The 27610-nt window shown below is 30.8% G+C and overlaps 1 protein-coding gene across 28 annotated transcripts in view; it reads left to right on the forward strand.

Moving 5' to 3' along the window:
• Adgrl3 (adhesion G protein-coupled receptor L3) overlaps positions 1-27610 on the forward strand; it is a 773708-nt gene that overhangs the window by 709712 nt on the left and 36386 nt on the right. For all 28 annotated transcript variants that reach the window (XM_021730674.3, XM_040292372.2, XM_078021326.1 and 25 more), the window contains 2 exons: positions 5810-5935; positions 10443-10539. In XM_021730674.3, the coding sequence (XP_021586349.1) occupies positions 5810-5935; positions 10443-10539 (223 nt within the window). The remainder of the gene's footprint in view (positions 1-5809; positions 5936-10442; positions 10540-27610) is intronic.

The raw sequence follows: 27610 nt of genomic DNA on the forward strand, positions 1-27610 counted from the left end.
AGTTTACACTCAAAAATAAGATGTCTAGACATTTTATGTAAAATACTATATTTTTATATCTTTTGAATAAATAGTGGTATACTTAGTAATATTTCATACTTTTCTTTAAATGTGCCTTTTATAAAAATAAGGAGTCAAATGACTAAAATTCAATTTTAAATTTTTATATTGATCTAATTTGTAATTTTTCATATTGTCAGGGGCATAAAATATTCACTTTCAAATCTTATTTAAGCAACTAAATATATTTGTTGAATATTTTAAATTGCAAGGTTGATTTTTGATTCTTTATTAAAAAATTGTGATTCTATATCTGAAAATGTAAACCCCTCAGCCAGATTGCCTGGGTTTTAATTTTACTTCCTCCAATTAAAAGGATATATGATTTGGATCAAGTTAATTAACCTCCCCATATCCAGGTTTCCTTATGGGAGTCATGGAGGTGATAAAAATAATTATGTAATATTGAAAGAGTTGGCTCTGAAAATAAAGTGGCAAAATGTTAACAAAAATTACCAGAAAGAAATAACAAGGCCCATAGTTTTGCTTTGGGAAATAAAAAGTAAAATAAAGATACCTATCTCTAGAATTCTTGACTTGGGACCAAAATCCAAAATGGGACCCAAAGCAAGTTGTAAAGGGTGTACACTAATCAAGATGGAAAAAAAATAAAACAAAATGTTATTATATTTCAATGTTAGGTGAAGATTTGGATGTAAAATTAGTTGACCTGGTCACTAATACATGATAGAAAAATACTAATATATCAGGTCCCAAGTAGAGACTACAAAAAGAAAAGAATATTGTATTAGAAGGCATAAATTTTAACGTTATGAATTTGAATTCACCCTAGAAAGCAGGTTATATTACATTGGGTGACCTCCACCAAATGATGATTTACCACCACCACTACCGCTTTCCCCCTGCGCCAAATTACAGTATCTCAACTCATTGAATTTTTATTTTTTATTTATTGCCCAATTAACGGAGTACCAGCCTCAATATATGATTTTGTAGTCTTCATGGTTGTTGACATCCAGAAGGCAATCTCTGAAAGAGAGAGCATCTTACAGAGACCATCTGGTAGTGGCTCATACTACTTCTACTTCCTTTGCATCAGATAGGATTCCACCAATGGCACCCACTAAGTTGCAAGGCAGATGGGAAACACAGTTTAGCTTTTTTACCCAAAAAGAAGAGAGGTTGGGTGTGGTCAAAAGCTAACAATCTTCTATAGTTGGTGAGTTTAAAGAGCAGGAGGCATATAGATGGTGAGTAAGAATACAGATGGAAAGAAAGAGGTTTCAGAGGAGAATAATAAGTAGCAAGATACCACAGTGATTTAAAGACAGGAGAAAAAGTAAAGAAATAGTGGTTAGCATTGTAAAAGTTATTAGGGAAGTCAGAGACTAAGTATTTGGGAAAGTTACCTAGATTCAGATTGTAGAACCCTTAACTGAAAATGGAAAGTGAAATCAGGGAATTAAGGGGAAAGTTGACTTTTGTGCATAAAAATATGGGAATGATGAAACATGGTAACTGGTCATGCCATGTAGAAGTATAGTGAATTATATTTACTGTCATCTTTATTTTATAGATTAGCAGGAAATTTGACCTAACAAATTTTAAATTTTAAAGTTAACATAGAAATTGCTATGAAACAGAAAAATCTTTTTATATGTATATCTAAATTAATTTTATTTGTATTAGTTAATACTTATTGTAGTTTTTTCTAATTATTGCTTCTCTCTTTCTTATCTAAAGTCCTCACTAGTTATTAATTAGAATTGCACTTGACATTCAGGTAGAATTTTGTATCTAAGGATCAGAAACAAACCTAGAGTTTTTAGTATATTTAAAGTATTTTACACAAGTCTAATTTTAAATATATATGTATATAATCATCAAGTTCAATTCTTTTATTCATTAGAGCAGAATTCAGGGAATTATGCTCCATGGGCCAAATTCATGCAACTTCCTTTTATATTTTTAGTTAGTAAACCAAGAACTGTCATTGCATTTTTAAATATTTTTATTTACATTTTAAAATAGGTACATTCAAAATATCATTAGTTTTATCTCTTGCCTCACAAAACCTGAAATAGACCATCTTAGTCCATTTTCTGTTGCTATAACTGAGTACCACAGAACAAGCACTTCTTTTACCATATGATTCTAGAGTCTGGGAACTAGTTTTCAACAAATTAATTTGGTGGAGGAGTTGGGGACAGTAAACCATAGTATTGACTACCTGTTCTTTCATGAATTTGCTGGGCTCTGCTTAAGAAATTTTATTATCTATAATAACAAGTAAGAAATATATTGTTTTATCTATCCTATATTTTGAATTTTTACATTTTCTGTTATTTTTATTGGTTTCAAAAAGATGGCCCAATATCAGAAAAGAAAAAAAAAACATGAAATTATTGTTTGCTTCATACCCTACTAAAAAAAAAAAAAATCAAGTACTGTTCTTTGTAGATACAGAAATAGTCTTAGGGGGTTTTCTTTCTTTCTTTCTTTTTTTTTATTAGTTACACATGACAGTACAATGGTCTTGACATATCATACATTTGAATCAAATGGGATATAATTTCTCATCACTCTGAGTGTAAAGGTTGCAGAATCACATTGGTCATACAGTCACTTATATACATACAGCAATACTAGTGTCTATTTTATTCTGCTGCCTTTCCCTTTCCCCCTTCTTCTCGCCTCTCCTCCCATCACTTCTCTCTACCCAATTTAATGTGACACACTTCTTTTTTTTTTAAATCATCTGATTGAATTTCACTAATATGCCCTTGTTAATATAGTTGCTCATATATTTGGAGTTGGGAAAAAAAAGGAAATATTCTATTTTTGAGCTTTTTGGTATTATGGAGTTATTTGTCAGTCTTTTCCTCAGCATGCCTGGTTGTGTCACCTTGATTTCCATGTATTCCATTAAAAGTAGTCACTTTTGCTTTTGTGATGGTCTCAGATATTTGATATTCTCTCAGAGCTTCCAAGATTATTTTGTTTCTGATTTGAGTATGGAAGAAATATTCCAATCATAAAGTACATTTTCCTTTCCTGTCTTCTGTATTCTAGAACAACATCACATTGAAAGAAGATATCATTATCTGATTGGAGTAATTAAGATGCAGTATCATGTGATATAGATTAGAGTATGCAAATGATTGCACAATCAAAGAGGGTTTTTTTATTATAATCTAAAGAAAAACGTTTCATGGACACAGTCCATGTTATGTTTCTTTCTTTTTTTTTTTCAAGACATATGCTTCCCATTTCAAATCACAGCACAGCAAAATGAAGTCAGTATAATGATTCAGTTAGTAATGTAGCCAATATGGGACTTGGCATCACCAGATCTCCTGATTTGCTGATTGTTTATAAAATCAGTTGAGAACATTCAGCCTTTGTTGGAAAATGCAAGTAGACCATGATGAATTTCATGGCTTATCCATTATTACTTTTTTTAGAGGAAAAGGAATGGTTAGTTCTCCTGTCTTTCCCCCCACAGCCCCCTTTTGTTTCTTTGTAGTATCTGTTTAGGTTTAAATCACTTCGCTAAAAAACATTCATCTAGAAAGAAAAATAACATTTTCTGAATACATTAGGAAAAACAAGTTGGAATGAGAGGCAAAAAAATTTGATCGGTGGTCAGATTCTTCGAGATGCTTCATAACTTCAGTACAAAATCACCCGACTGTAGTCAATAATGCTTAAGTTTGTTGAGAGATTACACTAAGCCTTCCCAAGTTCTAATTGAGAAAGTTATCTTTATCATTCTTTTCTGATAGAGAGAAAGAGGTAATTTAGTAGATTTATGATAATAATATGTAATGCCCATTTTGGTCATATACTAATGTTAGAAATGTGGCATCTTAGAACTTTCTGATCATGAGCACCTAAGATTCGGACCTTTTCACAGGTAGAATATCACTTAAGCTTTGCAATTTCATTGCTTAACCATTCCAGTGTCTTTCTCTGTAAAATGGGAGTAGTAATTATTTCCAGAGTCATTTTTGAGGAAAATATTTTGCATTATTGCATGCAAAAAAATATTAAAAATCAGAAGTTTCTTCATTCCATCCTTCCAACATACATGTCTTATAAACACACATGAATAGGTTCACACTCACTTATTTTTTTAATAAAATATGGATTAACTTGTAAATCCTAAGTAAAATTATCTGTATTTCTAATTATTGATAACTGTAACATCAAAGAAGTTTGGTTGCAAAACAGATCATTAGAATATTAAATATGTTATGAAATGTAATTTTAAAATTCCAGAGTGGAGAAAAGCTGGGACCTCATAACTCTGTTTCATTTGCAGTGTTCTCTCCATCCAGAGTACTGTTTTCTCCCCTCTCTTACCCCTTTTTTTTTTATCAACTTCACCATCTAAATAGGCTAATCCCAACCTATCTGAAGATTTTCTCATTAATCTTCTCTACTAAGAAGCCATCCTTTGCTTCTGCCCCCAGCAGCCAACAGCCAATCCACATGATGCATGCTTTGATTCACCTCTCATGTCTCCATTCTTCTTCTTTTTTTTTTTTTGTTTTTGGCACCAAGGATTCAACTCAGGGGCACTCGAACACAGTGGCACATCCTCAGCCCTATTTTGTATTTTATTTAGAGACAGGATCTCACTGAATTGCTTAGCGCCTCACTGTTGCTGAGGCTGGCTTTGAACTTGCCATTCTCCTTTCTCAGCATCCTGAGCCACTGGGATTACAGGAGTGCACAATCTGCCCGGCTCCATCATTATTCTTAAAAGTAATAACATTTGGTAAATGTGAATTTTTGAGACAAATCTGAATGATCTGTCTTTGGTTCTGCTATATCTTTGACAGAGTGAACTTTGCAAACATTCAATAAGAATCATTTGAATGGAGGTGTTAACATACCATTCACACCCTATTTTTGCTTTGTGAAGTATGAATGTGTATAACCAACAGGATAAGATGTCCCTTTTTTGTTGTTATTGATAACAGAGGTATGATTTAGGAAAATTCCTGTTTATTTTTGTATATTTTGTCCAATTAAATAAGAACTAATACAAATTTTAAACATGACAATGAAAGTTTCCCCCAAATTATTGATTTATTCTCTGCTTGAAAATGTTAGTTAAAAATATTCATCTCTTATTTTCTTATTTTATATCACAACGTATATTAAGAATTTAATCTGCAGTACTATAAAGAAAAACAGCTGTATTTCTCAGTAATTTTCAAGTATAACTATTTTGTGGACATAAATTTAAAATATTTGCCATTTTTTATTCTGACTTTGAAAATTTGACCTGTTTTAAGATTTTAAAAAGTCAAAGAATATAGATTTAAAACAAATGCTTAGCCTGACGCATTCCCTTTTTCTGTCTTTAAATAATCTCTCTTATCTTTCTCTCTCTCTCTGATTCTCCTCATTCCTTCATCCCACTCTTTCTCAGTCGATTTCTGCCTAAAGAACACTAGCTGCAATACTTCTTCACAATAGGCTACCTTACATCAAATTTATAAGCTCAAAATAATGTCTTTGAACTAAGATATACTACCACTAAGGTATGATTGGAAATGATTGTGTATTTGCAAAGTCACCGGTTATGCCAAATTCCAAGTTCAACAGTGTGAACATAATTATTTTATGTTACAAAATATGTGCTGGACAGTTTATCCTGTATTTGTAGGAAAAGGAAATAATTGTTATCAAAAACCAAAACTCACATATGTTTTATATCCTACTTCCCATTTGCAATCAATAACTTGCTAATAGAAGTTGATATTTAATTGGCTAGGTACGAAAAGAGTATGGGAAATGCCTGCGAACACACTGCTGTAGTGGCAAAAGTACAGAGAGTTCCATTGGCTCAGGGAAAACTTCTGGTTCTAGAACTCCTGGACGCTACTCTACAGGCTCACAGGTAAATGATGTTTGTCCTCTGAAATTTAATATTCCTTATGTGTAGTCTGTTATCGCCGTTCTTTTCTATCCCAAGCCTTGATCGCATGAAAATGAAATTGACAGAAACTGAAGGAAGCAAAATTGTAATAAAATTGAAATTCAAGGTCTAAGGTTATGTAATAAATAATTTCCTCAGATTTTTTTCTAGTTGAATGAGTGTCATAGGTGAAGAAAGGAATTTCCTATTTGATCCATAACTCAAAATATTCTCTATGTGTGTGTGCATATGAGTATAGATGTCATTTGTGAACTTATTATTAGTTCTCTAGCAGGTAAAATAATTCTTTATCACATACTGAAAAAATTTACATATAAAATTATATGTTTAAGCAAAAAAAAACCTATTATAATCATCATCAAAATAACTGGTCTGCTTCCATCAGCTCAGCCCTGAATATAACTACATAGAGTCCCTTATCAGGGAAATTGTAAACCCTTAGGTAAACTGTTGACCATTTTTACCAGGCTACAATGTCATCCCAAAGATAGTTACATAGAAATTTCAGCATCTTGGATGCTAAAATGAGCCAGTTATAAAAGACAGGATTGTGTGGATATGAGCAAGTTTGAATTCAGATAATCAGACTAATCGTTTTGTGACTGCTTGTCTCAGTAGGGAAAAAACCTACTGTTTTTTCAGTGTCATCAGTTGAACTCTGAGTAAGGCTTGATTAAGTTGATAAAGTTATAAATCTCAGATTGATTTTTCTTGACTCTTACCTCAACCTATAAATCTAATTATTTTTCAAAGTGATTAGCCCTGGAACAACTCTCATAATTCAATGATAGTAAACATTGTTTCCATAAACACTTTTCTGAAATTTAATGAAGTTCTCCTTTATCTATAAATAAAGTCACGTGTCTAATGTCAATATAATACACTTCCAACTAAAGTTTTAGTAACTCATATTTAACTGTCAAACATATAAGATTATTTTAAATAACTTATCAACCACCAATAATGAAAATTATTCCTAAATATAACAAATAGGTATTAAAAATCTGTCTCTGGTTTATCACTTCTATATTTTACTGAGGTTGCACAGTTACATATTAGGGGAATCAGATATACTCTTCAGGTGGGCAGAGTTTTCTAAGCCTAAAACTTCTTAATTTGCCTAAGAATGGTGGTAACTCCAAAGGATGCTTCCAGCAAAAGCTCCTTTGTATAATCAAGGCCTTTATTTCAAACTTGTCATCCCTCTCCCCACCTCTCCTTTTTGTGATAATATTTTGACAACTTTTAAATTGAAATTACTGAGATTTTGCATATTGTCCACCTGATTAGATGAACAGGCAAAAGCATTCGTTGAACTCACTTGCTGTAGTCATTTTGTAGACAAAAGTCATTACTGAAAGAATATTTTGCAGTTTCAGTTATTAAGTTACAACAGAGTTATACAATATTTAGTAATAGTTCTAGTTTAGGAGATAAAGCAGTGAAGCTTAATAAAATATTGATAAACTTTACAGGTGGGTTCACCTTTGTTTGAATCCTAGCCTTCCCATGTGCCAGCTATGACAGAAGAAGTTTTAATCTCATTGACTGAAAGTTTTTCATTTGTAAAGTAATGATAACAATACTAATTTCTTCAGTTAAAATGATTCAGTTAATGTATACAGAATGCTTAGTTGTAGGTGCTCAATATATGGTAGCTGCTACCATTCATTAGTGCAATTACAGAATATAACATCATATATATTAATATATTATATATATATTTATATTCATAAACTATATACATTTTAAAATTATATCATTTACTTCTTCACCATTATAGTTTGTAACATCATAATTATATTCCTGGGGGAAAAACTCACATTATTTTCTTATACTTAGGATACAGATTCTGGTCAATATGCCACTATAGGCCTCTATAAAATGATAGTCACTTAGATTCTGTCATTGAGTGAGATAAAACTAATAAAATATGTTTCACATTAATTGTGATTTTCCATAAGCAAAGGCTAATGTATTCACTGACATTAAGGCAAAAATTTGGGGAGCATGGATGCTTTTTTTATATCACAGAACTTCTAAAACAAAAATCTATATGCATTTCACATTTTTATTTAGAAATATTGAGAACTTCCTATATAATACCAGCTAGTCTTTTGGGGGGATAACCTCCCTATAATCACAAGCTTTGATTGTAGTAGTAGGAGAATTTATCAGATTGTGAAAACTGGTATAGAAGCAACATACTGTGATGGAAAGTATTCAGGGGACTACTTGGGTTTTCAAATACTGTCTTTGGATGTAATAATTATGAAAGTGCTGAATGACAATATTCTAAATGAGAGGAAGAAAGGAAGTTCAGGTGAAAGCAGTTTCAGGTGAGAAAACAGCTATTGCAAAGCCTTTAAGACAGGGGAAACTTAAAAATTCAGGAACAGAAGGAATCCTATTAGGCAAAGTAAAGACATTCTTTAAGAGAAGAATATAGTCACATTAGAGACAATTGCAGAAGTCAGAGGAAAAGGCAGGAGATAGATCCCTATGGTATTTCTAGGTGTAAATGGATTTAGATTTTGTTTGGATTGCTTTGGAAAGTCAATGGGATGATTTAGAGAAGGAAGAAACAGGATACTATGCACAGGTAATCAAGATCATGTGATAGCTATCTAGATACTAGAATGACATGATTGGCAAAACTAAGGAGTTGAAAATTGTCTCCATATGTTGGTGCTCTATCCTTCCTTCCTTCCTGGTACTAATCACTTATAAATGATGATCATTTCCAAAAGAATGCAAATGTAAGTGCACAGAAATAAGTACAGATTTTTTTTAAACTGTGGACTGAAAGATATTTTTCTTCCCTCTTTTGTATACCTCTAATTGTTCTGTCATTTATCCTTCATTTATTTTATTGACTTTTTAGGTGTATTTACTTTTACATAATATTTTTTTAAAAAAAATAATGTATTTAACGTGTGAAATTGTGAAGCATATTAAGATAATGAAGAACTGTGAACTCAATATCAAATTTAAGGAACAGAATTTTTTTTCTTTATTTAACCTCTTCATAACTGATCTGTATTATATCCCTACAGAAGCTTCCTAAATTTTGTTCTATAGTTTTCTTGACTTATAGTAGTAGTTTTTCCCCCGCCAAAAAATATTTTTTTAGTATTCCTTTGTTAATATTTCTGGTAAAATGATATTGTCCATATCTTTAGGGATTTCTTTCACTGAAGAAATCTTTTAAGATTTGTCATTTTTTAATGAGTTTTGGTATATTTTGTTTTGTGTGTCTGTGTGTATGTGTGTGTCATCAATGACACAGTGGAAATGTGATTAGATATTCAATGGTATTTCTAAATACTTCTGAATACATTTCAAGATTTATAAAAACAACTGTATAATATTCTAAGATTAACTACTGTTACTGTTTATGAAGTTAAAACATGGAACATAACCCATTTCTGAGTTGATTTCAACTTTATTTGTAGCAATGTTTCTTACAAACTATTTCATTCTTGGAAAAACCTTCTGAAATATTTTGTTTCTTCCTCCAAATTTTTTGACCCCTAATTCAATAAGATGACAAAACAGAAAAAAAATTTTCTTCAAAATGTAATATTACAATACTTTCAGAAATTATCTGACATGTAAATTTGAATTTGAGATAATAATGATGGAAATAATTAAATAATGATGGAAAAAAATTAGTTATCTATAAAACTTCCTACTCTGAAGCATTGAATAGGGATGAATTGATACCTATTATCTCCTTCAAAAGCAAAGGCAGGATAGTATGTAATCTCTAAAATTGCATAGGTTTTCTTGTAGTAGTTATGGAAAATGTAAACTCAATAGAATTTTAATAATATTTTGTTCTTACCAGTGTCATTCTTGCCAGACTGAATTTTTAAACTAAACTTTTGTTAATAATCTGACAACTTAATACATATTTAAACATTCATATCCCAGTGAAAGTTATATTGAGCCCAATGTGGTAGCACATACCTGTAATTCCAGTGAATTGGGAGGTTGAGGCAGGAGGAAAGTTCAAGGCCTGTTTCAATTTAGCAAGGCCCTAAATAACTTAGTGAGACCCTGTCTCAAAATAAAAAAAATCGAAAGTGCTGGGAATGTGGCTCAGTGGGTAAGTTCTTCTGGGTTCAATCCCTGATTTAAAAAAAAAAAAAAAAAAGGTTGAGATGAAAATAATTTGTTCTACTTTGGAAACTAAAATTTTAAATTTTCTAATTCTGTGTACAGTATTCTGTATAACCTAAAATATATGAATTGGTATAGTGCTTTACATTTATTCCTTTTTCACAGCCGGGTAGTGTCATTAATTTTATTTGTGATATTCTCATGTGACTATGCTATAAGCAGGTAGACATCATTTATTTTCTAGATGCTAGAAACAAAGGTCTCATATAACTGTGAGAGAATGATTTATGTGAAAACTCACAGCCTCATGAGTTTGTTTCTTTTCTTCCTTTTCTCCATTCAGAGCCGAATTCGTAGAATGTGGAATGATACGGTCCGAAAACAGTCAGAGTCCTCATTTATTACTGGAGATATAAACAGTTCGGCATCACTCAACAGAGGTAATTAGAAATGATTTTTTATATTTATTACTCCTCGGATTACTTTAAAAAGTTTTCAAATGCATTGCTTTATTTGCAAGTTCTAAACCTCATTCCCTTTGATAGGAATAGTGTAAACCTGGTTGATTGTAGCAGTGTGTTCCATTATTCATATGCCTGTTTTTTAAATCCTGAATTTTCAGGAAATTTTTTTCCAAATGGAAGTTAGATAACGAGAAACTGCTTTTTCCAGTCATCTGCCACTGTTATAAACTGGTGAGCTGTCAGGCCTCATTGAAAGCAGTTGAAATGGGCAATTATGTGGTATATAGTCTGCTAAGCATCATAGAATTCCACATTGTCCCAGGTATAAAGCAATTTCATAGTCTTTGTGGAAGTAAAAATATACTGTCTAATACATACTTAAGGAAACCTGTGTACTTGTGAGGAGAAAATCACATGTAATCCTAATACCTAAAAGACTTATTCAGATAATATTGAACATTTTAAGGTCTAGAAAAGCTACTTTTATGTAAATCATGATTTTTTTATGTGTGTTTATGTACTTCTGGTTAAAATGCTCTCTGGATATCAACATCATTTATATTTTTGAAATGAAGTTCTCTTGATGTACTATTTTATTTGTGGTGGGTTCTCTTTCTTTCTCTTTTTCACACTGAGTGACAGAAATATTAGAAATAATTTCACTGAAATAAGAATGGCCAGATACAACATTTGTGCAATCAGTGCTGGAAACTATTAAGAATATAGTTTTTTGGTAGAATGTGGTATTTGTATGAACTTATTATTTTTAAGATCAACATTGTTATTTTTTCTTACCCCTAAACTAGAATTATTAATCTGTTTTTAACCTGTTTCTGCCTGCTTTTTGTTACACAAATAATGAAATAATTATTGCTTATGATTAAGAAAGATTTAGATGCCAGTACTCTTGATTTCTTTTACTCAAGTAATTTGCATCTTATTTATAGACAGACATTAGAACAAGTAGTGTGCAAACTGAATTTGATATAGGGATTCACACTTTAATATATCTCATTGAGTTTCATATGCTATTGAGCGCAAGGTTGTAGTAACTATAATCTAGTTGTGATTTTAAATTGTCTACATTAAGTTAAGTAAGAATAGTGAGAGGGAAAATTCCTTCAAATATGAGAAAAATATATTAAAACAGCTACCTTTTTTTTCAAAACAACTATCTTCTTTTCTTTGTTGGAATTTACTGGATGATATACATTTAGACAATCTCGCTCAAGTTTTTTTATATAGATAATCTTCTCTTTTTGATTTAGTTTTATTCTATAGTTTGTGAAATTTATCAAAATGTGAGTACTCTATTTTTTTTTTACTTTACTTTTCAAATCACAGTTAGTTTTCCTAGAAAGAAAATTATCCTTATCAATAGTATTTGTCATAAGGTATATTTTGAATCTGTTAATCACAGCATCCATGGAATAGTTGCTATTGTTTAAAGAAGGGATGAGATGACTGTAACAATATACTGTTTCTTATTGTGAGGATGGATATAATATGTAAAATTATTATTTTGTCCAGTATTATTACTAAAATGTATATAAAGTTAGTTAAAACCTTTTTTAAGTGGACCATTTTTATGAACTTCAAACTCAAACACATTTTGTAATGTTATTGATTAACTCCTTACTTCAATTTCTTCTTAATAATGTCACCTACTGGGAATATAACAATATGTGTATGACTGAGTCAATTTGAAATGAATTGAAAGAAAATAATAACACTTCTTATTGACTGATAATATGTCTAGTTCTGTAAACTAAGGTCAGTAATTTTAAAAGATAGTTCTTAAAGCTACTGAATGCAGGATGTAAAATTTCTGTGACTTTGAAGAAGTTATGTTAATGAAGACTTTGGGGAGGAGGTTAAATTGAATGCATGATTTGAAGTGTGTCCAAGCAGTGATCTTTTTCATCATGATATGTACTCTTCCTTTCACTTAGTGACTTTATTGGTGCCAGAGATCACAGTGATCTTCCTTCCCTGAATTAATTTCCTAGCCCCCCTCCAGGTCAGAAACTCCTGGTTATATTCTCATCTCAATTTTTATCTTAGTTGATTAAAGTACTTTAAAATTTTATTTCTTCATATTATGTCTCTGAAGATAGCCTTTAACCTCCTTCTTTAATCTTGTCTTATTCCCCAGGGTCCTATCTTCCCTGCATTCAGGCGTGTGTATCATATTTAGGTACGTGGCATCCAAGATTCATCTTTCCAGATAAACACTTCAGTCACCTCAGCAACATAATTATTCACTTGTGTTTATTCAAAAGATTATATTCTCTATTATTTAAAAAAGATCTTAGATACCTCATCTTTGCATCCTCATATATTCTAACTTCCCATTCATTCTTAGTTACAGTTAGCAATTTTTTAAAAAAATAAAACTCCATTTTTGTTCTTTCTAAGTTAGAAATATAAAATCTCTTATTTTTTTTCTTTAAAATAGTGCTGACTCTTGAAAATTACAGCTGTTGCCTAACATTGTTTTCCTTATTTTTAATTTAGGTTTTCTTACTTATTTATACCATTGGCCAATACGTTAAAAGAGTATTATTTTAAATTTTGTATGTCTTCTCATCTGTTCTTCCAAGTAAGAATCAGCAGCTACCATCTTTAGGATCCATTAAGAGCAAAGAATCTACCATTCAATGTAGAACAACTTCTGTTTTTTTAATTTTTAAACTATCCTTTATACTCTGTTCTTGAAATGCATCATTCCATCATATATATCAGATTACCTTTCTAGATTCCCAATATAATAAAAATGATTACTATTGGGGTTTTATTTATTAGAATCACGTGAAACCTTGGAGGATTTATTGATAATTTTCAATGAGTGTACTAATTCTTTTATATTCTTTTGAGAATTCATTGTTTGGTCACACTCATCTTTTTAAAACCTTCTACTCAATCTGTACTGAATATCTGTTATTATGAGGATGTTTCCCCAACTGTTTCCTAAACCTTTTAAAATATTTTGTCTCTGCAATTGTTTGGTATGATGTTATACACTCAGGCAAATGCAGAATTCCTTGAAGCCAGTGCTATAACAATTAAACATCACTCACGTTACTTATGCAGTAGAAAGGACTTTAGAAGAGCTATAAGGTCATGGTTGAATACAGAGTCTCAGGGTTAATTTTAAGCTATACCAAGTTTTTACAAGCTTGTAGGTGTAAAGGAGGTTTTATTCATTCATTTATTTAAGTATTTATTATGTTATACATGCCTTGAAGATTTAGTCAATATTTAACCCCCAACTCCTCCAGGGCTATTAAAAATCTAATTAAAATCTCTACTAGCTCCAACATCCTGGTAGTGGTGAGAAGGACTTATAGTACTCTTTCTACCCGCCTCTCCTGATCATAATCTCTGCTACACAAACCTCATCTTAAACAGTTTAGATTCACAATGCCTCTTCTAAAAAGTTGAGTTTGATCCAAAAATTAAGCTTTGCTGAGAAATTTCTCTAGCAGTACAACAAACATCTTCATTTCTGCCTCCCTTAGATCTATATAAATATCAGAATATCTTCTGAAATTAGATGTTATTGGACATCACAAATATTATAATGGCATTTACCATTTTCTTTTTATTTAATTATTGAGATTGAGAGCAGAAATTTTTTCCAATCAAGTTTAAGAAACTCCTGCCAATGGGGTATCTTTATGTGAGTTATCAAAAGTTACTTTAACGCTCATCCCAGTTATGAGTTACTGCAAAGTTGTGTTCCTTCTAAGTGATATAATTAGTGAAAAAGTCACTTCTTCTGGAATAAAGGTTTGCCTAGAATCATGGGGTTTTATTTTCCTCTAAACTTCCAACCTCTATTTTGTCAACCTTCCACATGAATTAATGTGATATAAATTTTTAGGAATGGAGAGTTGGACCAGTAAGACGATATTTATTTAAGCCATATTTAAGTGTTATGGTTCAGAAGACTGATCTATAGATATTTAGCACTTATTTATAAATGTAGATGATTTTCTTTTAAGTGTTCAGATTTGTATTAATCTGCACAACATTTTCACTGAATTTGTAGTCAGTAAAATTATGATGACCTCTGATGATGCATATATTTTCATAGATTTTTTTTAAAGGGTAAATTTTGGCTCTCATTTAGTTTGTATCAGAACTACCAATTGAAAGGTGACCTTATTGGCTTGGGGCATTGTTTTAACAAAGCGGGAAATCTCTGCCATCAAATATACATTTGCAAGTAGCTGACTTACTCATTATAGTTTCACCTAGTAGTTTTATAAACAAACATTGAGTTCTAATCCAGTGACAGTTTCCAAATTGCTTAACTTCTCAGGGCTTATGCAATAGCGATATAAATGGTTCCCACTTCAGAAGGTCCTTGAGAGGAATATATAAGTTAATATATGTAAATTGTTTACAATGGCATCAAGAACATAATAAGCACTATTATTATTACTACTTTATTCAGAGATTACAATGGCATCAAGAACATAATAAGCACTATTATTATTACTACTTTATTCAGAGATATCATATTATTATATTTTCTAATAAATGAAAACTTTTCCTTGCCAGGGCTCTCAAATAATCAGATATTAAAATTCATCATTCACTACTAAAAGTTTCCTTTCCTTTTTATTTTCTAGCAATAGGTAGGAGGAATGAGGAGGTTACCTTAGTGCCAAGTAAAACAAATAATAATTCACCTAAGATGGTGCTACCCTTGAGGCTAACAAAGAAGAAAGCTAATAAAACTGAATTGTCTCTTTTCAATTAGAAATTAAATGCAAATTACATCTGCCTATTTGTACTTTCCTCTTTTGATTTGCAACCCTACTCTAGTGTCAAAGAAATCAAGATAAAATATTTCTTTTTTTATTCCTTAGATGATGACTTAACAAACCCCGTCTTCTCTTTTATTTCAAACACTATCCTACCCTTCTAAAACTTAGATAACACCAGTTCAATTCAGACAGTCCTGCTAAATAACAAGTTATGTAGCAGAACTGGGATATGACTAGACCTGTTTTTAACTCATGCCTTCTCTGAGCCTGTATTGTCTTTTCTTGGTCACTGAAGCAGAAGATATTTCACAATAAATCACCTGCTACTCATTAATATTCAAGCTTCTAAACCTAATTTGCTTTTATATTTTTAAAGAGAAATGAAAATGAAAAACTGTAAGTGGTGTTTGAGAACTTAACAGTTTATATAAATTAAAGCTACTAGGGCAAAACACTGATAATCATTCACTATACTTTATTTATGTCAATAAATATAATTGGCTTAAAAGCATAAACATACTATACTGCCCCAGAACCTTGCTGTTTTAAAGGATTATAAAATCACTAGTTGTAAATATTAACCAGCTATCAAATAATCTGACATCTATTTGTGAAATTTGAAAAACTAGTCAATAATGTATCAATAGTACTTGCAGAGTCTAACAAATCAAAGGATCTCATATGACAAACTACTTTTTCTTATCAACAAACATTATAATGTTAACACAATATAGGTAACCTATAGCATAAATAAATTTTTCTTTTGAGACTCACCATTATATCTATGTCTGAAATTTTTTGTTCTTTGCATTTCTGGATATGTACAGGAATGCTATGTTAATTTCTTTGAACAAACATGTCATCAATAAAAATATAGTCAGAAAAGGTTCAATATGATAAACAATTTGTGTTAGGAAAACCAGGTTAATAACCAAATGCAACATAGGTACCGATTTTAAAAGTGAGATGCTGAATTAAATAGATAATTAAATAATACTATTAAATTCTGATTCCTAACCCAATGAGACCAAATAATGTTCAGAATGAACTCTCCATTTAAGTGGCAAAATAATCATATCAGATATTGATTGCTAGTGAATCAGAAACAAAGGTCCTTGCTATTAATTGTTGTCAGTCACTTACAAAGTAAAAAACCTTTAAACACTTAACTTACCAGGTTCTTCTTATGCTTTGCTTTCTACTTTGTCTCTTTGAAATGACTCCTTCAAATAATCTTGTTTCTACATAGTAATTAGGCTGGTTTGTATTTGTTATAGTTGTTATAGTATTTATTAAAGCTTTCTTAGATCCCTTCACAAAGAGAGTTCTTTATCTATGTAGAATCCTCATTTTAAAATATTCATTTGCTTGTTGTCTTATATGTATATTTTTAGCTCTATTTTATGTATTTTTAAAATGTTTTTCTTTAGGGTTAGATGGACACAATGACTTTATTTATTTAGTTATTTTTATGTGGTGCTGAGGATTGAACCCAGTGCCTCACACACATGCTAGGTGAGCACTCTACCATTGAGCTACAATCCCTGCCCTCTTAGCTCTATTTTAAATCAAACAAGCTTTGATAAATTCTAAATATATGTGCTGTAAAACATTTCCAATTAGCTTTGAAATAGTACTATTTATAATATAATTAGTGAGAAATTGTTTTTCAAATAATTATTTTTCTTAAGAGTTAAATGTGAAGACTGCAACATAGAAATTGCTTTGTGCTTTTCCGTAAAGAACACAATATGCCTCTTGGTAGTTCCAAATAAATTCAGAATTCCTCATTTATTCCATATAACTAGAATTTATATATTAAGCATGGTTCTGTATTCATTATCTTTTATCTTGCATCCATGAAATAACTGGATTTATTGGTAGGTAAATTAACTAACTTGCTCAAGATCAAGTTAGCTCGTAAGGCAGAAATCTAGATTAGAAGCAAGGTCTTTCTGACCACAAAGTCATAATCACAATAACAATATATCATTCTTTTCATATGATGGCAGTTTTTCATGAAGTTGCTAAATATCATACTAAAGACTTTTTTCAAGGTTGTGTTTCAACCTTGAAAATTTTGTCAGCTACTTTGGAAAATAGGTATACTTAACAGTGAGATTGTCATATTTTTATTTTTAAAGTTTTTTCATGTATTATTCATTGATATTATATTTTGTTACAATACCATTCTTTATATAGTAGATTCTCCCTACCCGTGCAGTAAAAGAAAAGCTTGTAACATTATGTTACACTATGAAGTATTGGATATTGAATATGTTGAATTACTCTTATTAGACCCAATTTTAGGACTTAGGTCATAAAAATAATTTTATAATTACTCTTTTTTTCTGGAAGCTTTAAAAATATTTTATTGGTAGAATTCTTTTTTTCTTAAATATTTAATTATTTTTGTTTTAGTAGAAGAGTCTACATTTTGGTCAGGTCAAAATATTGTGCTAAAATTCAGGAAAATAGTTTCTGCCTATAAACTACTTAGTAACAGAAACAAAGATAAAACTTTTCCTAAATCCTTGGGTTTTGTTTGTTTTGTAGTTGTAGATGGACAGCATGCCTTTATTTTATTTGTTTATTTTTATGTGATGCTGAGGATCAAACCCACTGTGTCACTCATGCTAAGCAAGTGCTCTGCCACTGAGCTACAGTCCCAGCCCTAGATCTTTATATTTTTGAATTTAACAGTTTTTGAAGATATGTCATTCTCTATCAGCACAATACAGTAATGTCTAAAATAAGTAGAAAATTTGAGTAGTAATGTTAGTGATCATGTTATCAATTAAAACTTATTTCTTTCATTTTCATTCTGGTTTTAACAAAATCTATGATATATAATTCAAATTTAAAAACAAAACCTGAAATATTTCTCTCATCTGGAAAAATGTTCCTACTAGAAGATAAACATAACGCTTGTGATGGCATAAACGTACTATAATTATATTCAACAACGAACAGTCATTGTTTATTTTTCATAAGAAATGTCATATTAAATTTATCAACTATTTTTCAATTACATAGGACTTAATTCAATTACATGAAAATTTTAAAATGTGAAAAGAGGAGGCATATGTTTGGCCAAATACATATAAAGGATACCTTAATTGTCATTATCAATATTTCTCCTATATTCAATTAAAATGGCTCTTGTTAAATTGTGTAAGAAGGCTTAACTTTATGTAACTTGGCCGTGTGTGTGTGTGTGTGTGTGTGTGTGTGTGTGTGTGTAAAATGCTATTTAACAGAAAGCATTTATGTGATAGAGTCTCTTCTGAGCTTCAAAATAAGCTTCCATAATTTATCATTATAAGGAATGTGGATGCTTCACAACAAGTTACACATACATTTGGAGAAGGTAGTTCACAGCCCCAGGAAAGTATTGGCAGATTAAGAAATGTTTGAAGGGATACAGAGATTGAAAAAAGAGAGTCAGTCTTGATTTAGAAAAATAGAAACAATATGCTTCCTGAATCAGCTTGAGTCTAAGCAGAACAGAGCTGATAATTATCATATGATAAAAGAAGCCTTCTCTGAATAACATTTAAAAATCTCTTTTTCATGGATACCTTGTTTTAATTCATGTCTGTTTCTTCAGACATGCTTTTTTATTTATAGATTCCATTTTATAGTTCTGATTTTAGTCAGGACAGGCCTTCTGAATGCAAGCTTATATAATTTGCATAATAAAAAAGCATACCTATATTGGACAGTGAGTATTACTAAAAAACAGATTTTTTTTTTACTTTGGTAATAGATCTTATATTATTATACAGTTACACTTGTAATTTTTTTCTGAAGTTAGTTTTATTTGGCAAAAGTGCAGGAGCAATGTATGATCTGCAAACAAATATAACTGGAATTGACTGCATACCATTAGCAGATTATCAAGAATCTGATTTTGGAGAAAATGAATTGAGTAGCGACTGTGAGAATTACAAAGATAAATATTTTTTGCTATATATCTTTTATTACTAAAAAGAACTGTGGTTAACCACTACTCTGTCTAGAGCTATAAGAAATTAGACTGTTATCTTCAGACTCAGTGTTCTTTGTATTGAGTATTATGCTAAAAAGTTTTTAATATATAAGTTATTAGAACACAGAAATTCATGCTTTGACCACAAAGGATGAGATTTAGAAATGAATTACTAATTAATTCAGGATTATCATTTCTGTAGAGCAACCACTTCCTCTGTTGTAAAGCAGTTTCACCAGGATTTCTGAGTTATAATACTACCACTCTGGCTTAACGAGTCAGAAAATCTACCATATCTAAGCAACATTTTTTTCTGCTGATGATAAGAAAAACATCTCTGAATATCCTGGAACCAGTTGCTTTGTTTGCAAAATGGATTGTGTTGCATGTCATGGGGTGGGAGGTATCTAATGCAAAAAAGAGAAAAACACTTAAAAATCTTTAGAAGCAAATATAGTTTAGAGAAGAAGTTTTTTTAACAAAATAATTAATATCACAAACTATGAGGAAAAGACAAATAGGATTGTCTCAAACCATATATCCATAACAGATAACACAAAGGAAGAAGATATAAACAATGTATTTAACAAACAAGATGTTAGTCCCTGGATAATATAAAGAATGTCTAAAAATTGAATCATAAAATTCAAAATCCCAGCATAAATGTGGGTAAAAGAACAGGCAACTCACAAAAAAAGAAACCCTACGGGACAATGAACACATGAAAAATTACCCCATTGCTCTAGTAATGGGAAATGCAACTTATAGCAGTGATGAGAGATACCATTTTATACTCTATCTGATTGGCAAAAAATGTCAGTTTGACAAAACTAACTCCCAGAAAGAATTTGAGAAATATATGCCGCTTGAGGGAATGTGAATTGATGTGAATGTACAAACACATTTGACAGCATTTTAGTAAAATGTTTTAAATTGAAAATGTGCACAATGTATGACCCAGCAGTTCAATTTCTAAGTATTAATTGTAGAAAAAGTTATGTGTCCTAATGTGAAGATATATGTAAAACTATTTAGTACAAAATAGGAGGAATGGGATAGGTAGTTTCTAGGGCTCCCATCTCAAAAGGTCTGAATTTATATATTACAATAGATGCAAGTTCTCTGCATTCAGAATATTTCATTTTGTACTGAACTAACAATAACTCAGTCTGTACTTTGGAGAAAATTTGTCATTGAAATCTATATTAATAAATTCCCAGTGAATGAATTAGCTATTAAAAGAAACTGAAGTATCTCCAAACCATTTCAATGAAATTTAATAGGCAGGTTGATTAAAATTTAATAGCAAACTTGTTGGCTATTAAAAGAGTACAGTGAGATAAATCAAGATGTCAGCTCTTCAATTTATGATTTGAGAAAAAATGATGAAAGGGATCTTGACTTTCAACAAACTGTTTCTTCTTGGGCACTTTGTAATTTCATTAACTGTTTGAATTAAAATGTGAAATTATATTTTGAAAGTTATTTTATACAACTTTTAAGGATATCATGCAGATTCCCTTTGTGTTAGTATTTTTAAAAAGTAAATGACTTACTCTTGATTTCTATGGCTCTATTTCATAAAATAGCCCCTACAAAGTGGAATCAATCATTGCTCAAACTGTGTTTGTGGCAGGAAAGTGGGTCTTATTTGATTACATAGAAAAACAAAAAAAATAGGAAACAAAATATTAGTTTCTTTTTTATCTACCTACTTTTACTTTTATTTGTTTGCTTATTTATGTAAATTAATCTATGATCAAAGTAAAATAATTATTACTGAAAAGTACATGGGGAAATTTCATGCACTTCTACAAGAAATAATTAAATAATAAAATAAATAATATTAAATAAAGCTACCAGAGTCATGTGTGACTTTGCATAAATTAAAAGTATTTCTGGGCTTTGTTCCTTTATGTATAAGATGATAAGTACAGGTAAGATGATGTTAAAATCTTTATTCAGTTCTGAGTTATAACCTTTTTGCATAATGCTTTATTGTAGCTGATGAGGTGTCATGCATATACATAATATAAACTTGGGGTACTTCTAATTAACTCTTTCCAGTTTTCTTGTTTATATTACATTTCACTAGTTAAGGGACGAGACTAACCTCATTATTTTCTTTAAAACCATTTTCTTAACTCATTGAAAAAGAAAAAAAGAAAACATGGGACCCTTACACCAGAAAGAAATATAAGCCAGGTGTGTGTGTGCATAATCAGCATGCAAACATACACCTAAAGCTTTTTACAGGCAAATTTGAGAATTTCACAACTTCATAGATACCATATCTATGTAAAAGGTCTCTTGACTTGTACTTAAGTTAGTATTCTAATTCTGTAGAAAATACTATCATCAGAGATACTATTTTTCACATGCACAAATTAAAGTCTCCTTGATGGACCAAATTTAAGGACTGATGATAAAAACATAAAGGTATCACTTAGTAGTGATACTCTACTTTGTATGTAACTTTGATTTATATGTATTTATCAGAAATGGCTTCATTAAAAAATGTTATATCAAACATAAGGGAGAGAGAGCCTTGGGGGAATGGATGCAGGATCCTGTATGTTAAAGAAGAAAGAACCATCACAGTAAATCTATTTTATATGGAAAAACAACCAGACATTTGCTATTCTATATATTATAAATAACCAGAAGTTGAAAATTAAGGCATATTGCTTTGTGACTATAGAAAAATACTGGTTCTTAATTAGATCATTAATATCTTAAAAGACAAAACTTTGGTCATCCAGTATGATCAAATAAGAACTTAGTCTGAGGGGCAGTGTCGAGTAGCAATTCAAGTTATTTTAAGAGCTTTTCACTGTAGTTTTGTTAGCCTCCTTTCAAGAAACAACATTGTTTGAATTATGTTTCTGAATGATCTAGATTCAAGTGAGATCCAGCTTTCATCCTTGTTCAGATCTGTTTTTCACTTCACAATTTCAAAGCACACTGATCTGCCTTAGATTTCCAGTCCCCAGTTACAAGCATCACACTGAACTAGCCCAGACAATGCTGTCATTCAAGGCCTCCCAATGTCAAAACACCCACTCTATTGTCACAAAGAAAGGAATGTCACAGTTTTGTGGTAAGAGTGTGCTCATTATTATTCCATTCAAAATTCACTCATTCAAAAACTATTGTACTACTCTCAATCTTCAGGTATAAATAAAGAAAAAAAGAACCCTTCTTAAAATGACTAGTCTTTTTCAGGGGCTTTAGGCTCTGACTTTATGAATAATTGTCAGAAAAGCTTCCCTGAGTTTTCCAATATGGAATAATAACCATCCTATTTGCCTTGTATCACTCTTTCACCAGAAATAAAAAAGATGTTGTGCCTGACCCTCTGTTGAGAGCCATGTTGACGATTCATATATTTTGAAATTCAATCTTAATTCCCTTTCTATATTAGAGAGCTCTCCTTTGTTTCTGATAGTAAATAAGCAGGGATGACTACACTATAGCTAGGATTCAGCTTGTTTGATGATTGGATGAGATAGCTACTTTTACATAGATACTTTACTTTTTGTTTATTTGGTTAGTTTTTAGTTTTGTTTTGTTTTAGCCATTATTGTTACTATCTGCAGTTAGTATTTAGGTAACATTATATAATTCCAAGTAATTATATAATTGCTTATTTCTGCTTTAAAAATTTCAATTAGTATAGTACCTGGTATTGTGTTAGAAGCAAATAAGGAAATCTCATCAGGAATTAGACAACTGGCACTATTAAAAGTTTTTCCTCAAGATTATTATTACTACTCAGAAATGATAAAAATGATTTGGTTTTACATTTTCAAGATGGTGTCAAGTTCACATAAACTTTTCATTAAGTAAGCAGTTTTTTTTTTATTAAGCTCTAGAAACTGCTCTAGACACTTTGTAGAGCAGTAAAAAAAAAAAAAACTCCTATGTATTTAGTCTTTCTAGAGCTTACATCCCAGTGTTAAATAATTAGCATGTAAACATTTGTGTGTGTGTGTGTGTGTATGTGTGTGTGTGTGTGTGTGTTGCTGTAACTGTCTCCTTCCCCCACCAAACACCAACTTATTTGTGTCTTGCAACTGACTAACCAGTACACTTAACTTTCCAGCTAAAAAACAGTGACAGATGGTCTATAAACACTGAACTTCTTGGAAGTCTTGAGCAATTTCACAGCTGTTAGAAGGGAAGTTTACAAATCAGAAGTTAGTTGTAGGAAGAGGAAGAGACAGGGTAGACAGAATCCTGGAAGCTAGTATCGGAATTCAAAGTGACCTAAGTCAATTGAGGAAACAGCCAGAAGCAAACAGAATAGACTTCTGCAAAAATGAGTGAAATGCAGTGCAGCAACAGCAAAAAGACAAAAGCACCTTCACATGTGGAAGATGGAGGAAGACAGCTTCTGTCCAAGTTTTTAGTTAAAGGATCCAAGCACTGGCAGCAAGCTGTTGTTTATGTTTGTTTTTTTTCTGCACAGTCAGTGCCACCATTCAGATGTATTATGGAATTGCTTAGTGAGTGTTGACTGTAGGAGCCATATGAAAATAACTCCTCAGAAAATCAAACTTATTTGCCATGATAGGAAGAAGGACCTCTTGAGGTCAGTGTCCTTTGAAAAAATTCACCTTATTTTAGGTGAATCAAATGAGGGATAATAATTTGATTCTCAAAATATATTTCTTATTCTTTTGTACTAGCAAATCTCTAGAGTTTATCTGTATCTTTATATACTTTTTGTAACACATTATCATCACATTGAACTTCCTACTGCCATCCTTATTGATGAAGCCTTTCCTTTAATTATAAACTCTGTAAAATTAAAGCTGGTTTCAAATGGTACAGGAGGTATAAAAATGAGGGACAGACAATAAAAACAGCCACTGATTTTTAACTAGTGATTCTTCATTGTTTTTGTTTTTTGTTTTTTTGTTTATTTTTCTTTTGTCAGAAGAAAAGTTCGTAATACCAGAGATGAAGAGGAACGTGCATTTTGTTTAAAAGTTTTGAATTATTTCTGTGTCTGTATGGCTTTAGAAAGAACAGTAGGTGAATAGCTGATGAAGGCTACATGTCTTTCATTAAGGCTACAGATCCATAACTGATTCTGCATTTCATTGAGATTTGAGGAAGGGACCAAGCCTAGAACCCAAGTGTCAGAGACTGAAGATTGGCCTGTATTGTCTATGTTGTATGGTAATGCCTACCTGCTAACCAGTAGCACTTCTGATGTGTGGTCAGACTTTAAAGCTTAGCAAGCATTGAATAAAAATAAAATCAGCTTTCACCCAATTTCTTTCAAATAAAATAAAATCCTTTCATCTTAAATTATTAGTTTCACTAATCGAAGCACTTTAAACTACATTCAAAAATTAGAAAAATGCTTAGGACTGAAAAGAACTTTATACTGGGAAAGATATAATCAAATGGATTATCTATAAAAAACTTAAATACCTTCATTAGAATTCGGCTATGAGGGCTGCGGTTTTGGTAGAGTGCTCACCCAGCACGCGTGAGGTTCTGGGTTCCATCTTCAGAACCACATAAAAATAAATAAATAAATAAGGCATTTAAAAAAAAGAATTCCGTTATGAAACAATTCCTTTTTTGGTTATTAACCATTTTTTCCTTATATACTTGGCTTTTTATAAACTGAATGATAAAGTTATCAAGTTATCTGCTTCTTGCTTATACTTCTTTACACCTAAAGTGTTTATTTTTAAGCACAAATAGCTTCTTTTACATCAGTACAGAAATGCTATTCATTTTTCTACATAAATAAGAAAAAGAAATATGTTGAATTTTAAGCTGTATGTAGCAAAGCAAAAAAAATGGTATGAGATCTTTTTATTGTATTGTTCAATTTCTAATTATTTCAAATTAAATAGTGTATAAATATAGAGAAATGCAGACACAAGCTTTAGCCATGAAGATCTTCATTTTTGATCTTTGAGGGTGTATATTTGAGTGATTTTCTATTTTCAAGTTTTCATGTGAGTTTATTTTGAATTATACTTTTTGTTTTCTACTTAAATACTTATTTAAAATAATTTCAGAAAGGAATTATTTGTATTACAAAACTAACTTTTCTTTTGTTTGAAAAGAGCTAGAAATGTAAATATTAGGTAGCAAATACAATTTATTTTGTGCAAACCAAATGCTGCCTCAAACAATTAAATTTGTATAACAATCACAATATAAATCTTGAAGATCTACAATTTTCCATTTTTTTATCGGAAAGGCATTGTAATAAACTTTAAAATTTTTTTCTTATTAATATCCCATATTTGTAATTTATCAAGGGAAAGTAATACCCTGAAAGACCTATTACATGACAGATAGAAGATCTGCCATTGCACTACATAAGAACACTTAACTAAGTGTATTTTACAACTTCAGCAAACAACTATTAAACATTTAGTAAGTGAAATATTTTGTGCTACTTCCATGCTAATTCTTTGCAGGATATACAGGATATGAACACATGCATGGCTTATTTCTTGAAAAACAAAACTGATATTTTACGACTAACAATTTGACAAGATGTATTGTCCTTTTAATCAGGAGGTATTCACTTTCCCAGTTTTTGAGATTAAAATAATTTTTAGTTGACCGGTAATGTACCATGACAAAGAATTACAATTTAGGAATGATAAACATTACTGTTGCCAAATAGTCCCTTCTCATTTTTTGACATTTTCTATGAATGAATAAATTTTGTATTTTACTCACACAATACCAGCCACTTTTTATTTTGAGATATTTGTATTTGGATACAGCTGTACAGAATAATATTGAGAGATTATTTGCCCTTTACTTTGTTCCTTCAATATCTTATGAAACTCTACTATAATATCACAACCAAGATGCTGATCTTGATATAATCCACCAATCTCATCCAGGTTTATTCAGCTTTATTTGTAGTTAGTTGTGATAGTATTGAGTCTTATGAAATTTTATTCATGAAATAGGTTGCCATGGGCACCATCATAAGATACAGAATAATTTCATATTTCTGTCACTACAAGGATGTCACACATTACCATTTTATGAAGACTTACTTCCCTTCTCCATCTTTAACCTTTGTGAACCACTAATCTCTCTTGTTTCTGTAACTCTGTCATTTCAAGATTATATATCTATAAAAGGAATTATATAGTATGTTATCACTTGGGATTAGCTCTTTCTTCTTAGTATAAATCTTTGGAGATTCATCTAGCTTTTTAAGTATATAGTAATGTACACCTTTTGATTGCTAAGTAGTTTTTCATTATATGCACCTGCTACATATTGTTCAGCCATTCATCAGTGGAAAGAAATTTGGGCTCTTTCCATTTGTGGGCTATTTCAAGTAGAGCTGCCATGAACATTCATGTGCAAGGTTTTCTGTAAAGATAAATTTCTATTTCTCTGGGATAAATGTCCAAGAGTACAGTTATAAGGTAATATGATAATTACATGTTTAGTTTTACGAGCAACTCCCCAAACTGTTTTCCTCAATGCTGTATTGTTATATTACCATCAGCAAAGTAGGAGTGATCCGGTTTCTCTGCATCCTTGTCAACATTTAATATTGTCACTATTTTTATCTTAGATGTGTTGTTAGTTATTGTAGTTTCATCTTCATTTCCCTCATGGCTAATAGCAGTTCTTTTCATGAGCTTACTTGCCATCCATATATCCTTTTTTACTTGAAGTGTCTCTTTATACCTTTGGACCAGTTTTGAATTGAATTTTATTAGTTCTTAGTGGTGACTTTTGAGAGTTCTTTCTATAGTCCAAATAATAGTTCTTTGTTAGATCACAAAGATTTGTAAGTTTGTTGTCAAGATAGCTTATATTTTCATTCTCTCACATAAGTATAACAAAGATCAACATTTTTGTACCTGCTTATGTTAACTGGTTATCCCCACAGAATTTTCTTTTCCTTTCTTCAGTCACATTTTATTTATTCATCACCTAACATAAATATGCCGTTCTACCTATCGTATTTATAAATGCATGGTTATATGTAATAAAACTCTTCCTCAGATCTTTTGATCTTTTGTCTCTTGATTAAATGACTTTGAAGGATGGAGGGTTGTAACTCATACTGATGGTGTGCTGGAAACTAAGAATATCTGTTCACAAAAGGATTAAAGAGTTTAATTTTGTTACTTTCCTATGCCAAAGTTTGAACAACAGTTGGAAAATGGAAAATGGAATTATATATGTGTGTGTATATATATTGCTTGATAGAATAATCTTTTATCTGAAATAGTTTAAAATAAAGTCTATATGACTTTTT

The sequence above is a fragment of the Ictidomys tridecemlineatus genome, chromosome 9 (assembly GCF_052094955.1).
Source record: "Ictidomys tridecemlineatus isolate mIctTri1 chromosome 9, mIctTri1.hap1, whole genome shotgun sequence".
Lineage (NCBI taxonomy): Eukaryota > Metazoa > Chordata > Mammalia > Rodentia > Sciuridae > Ictidomys > Ictidomys tridecemlineatus.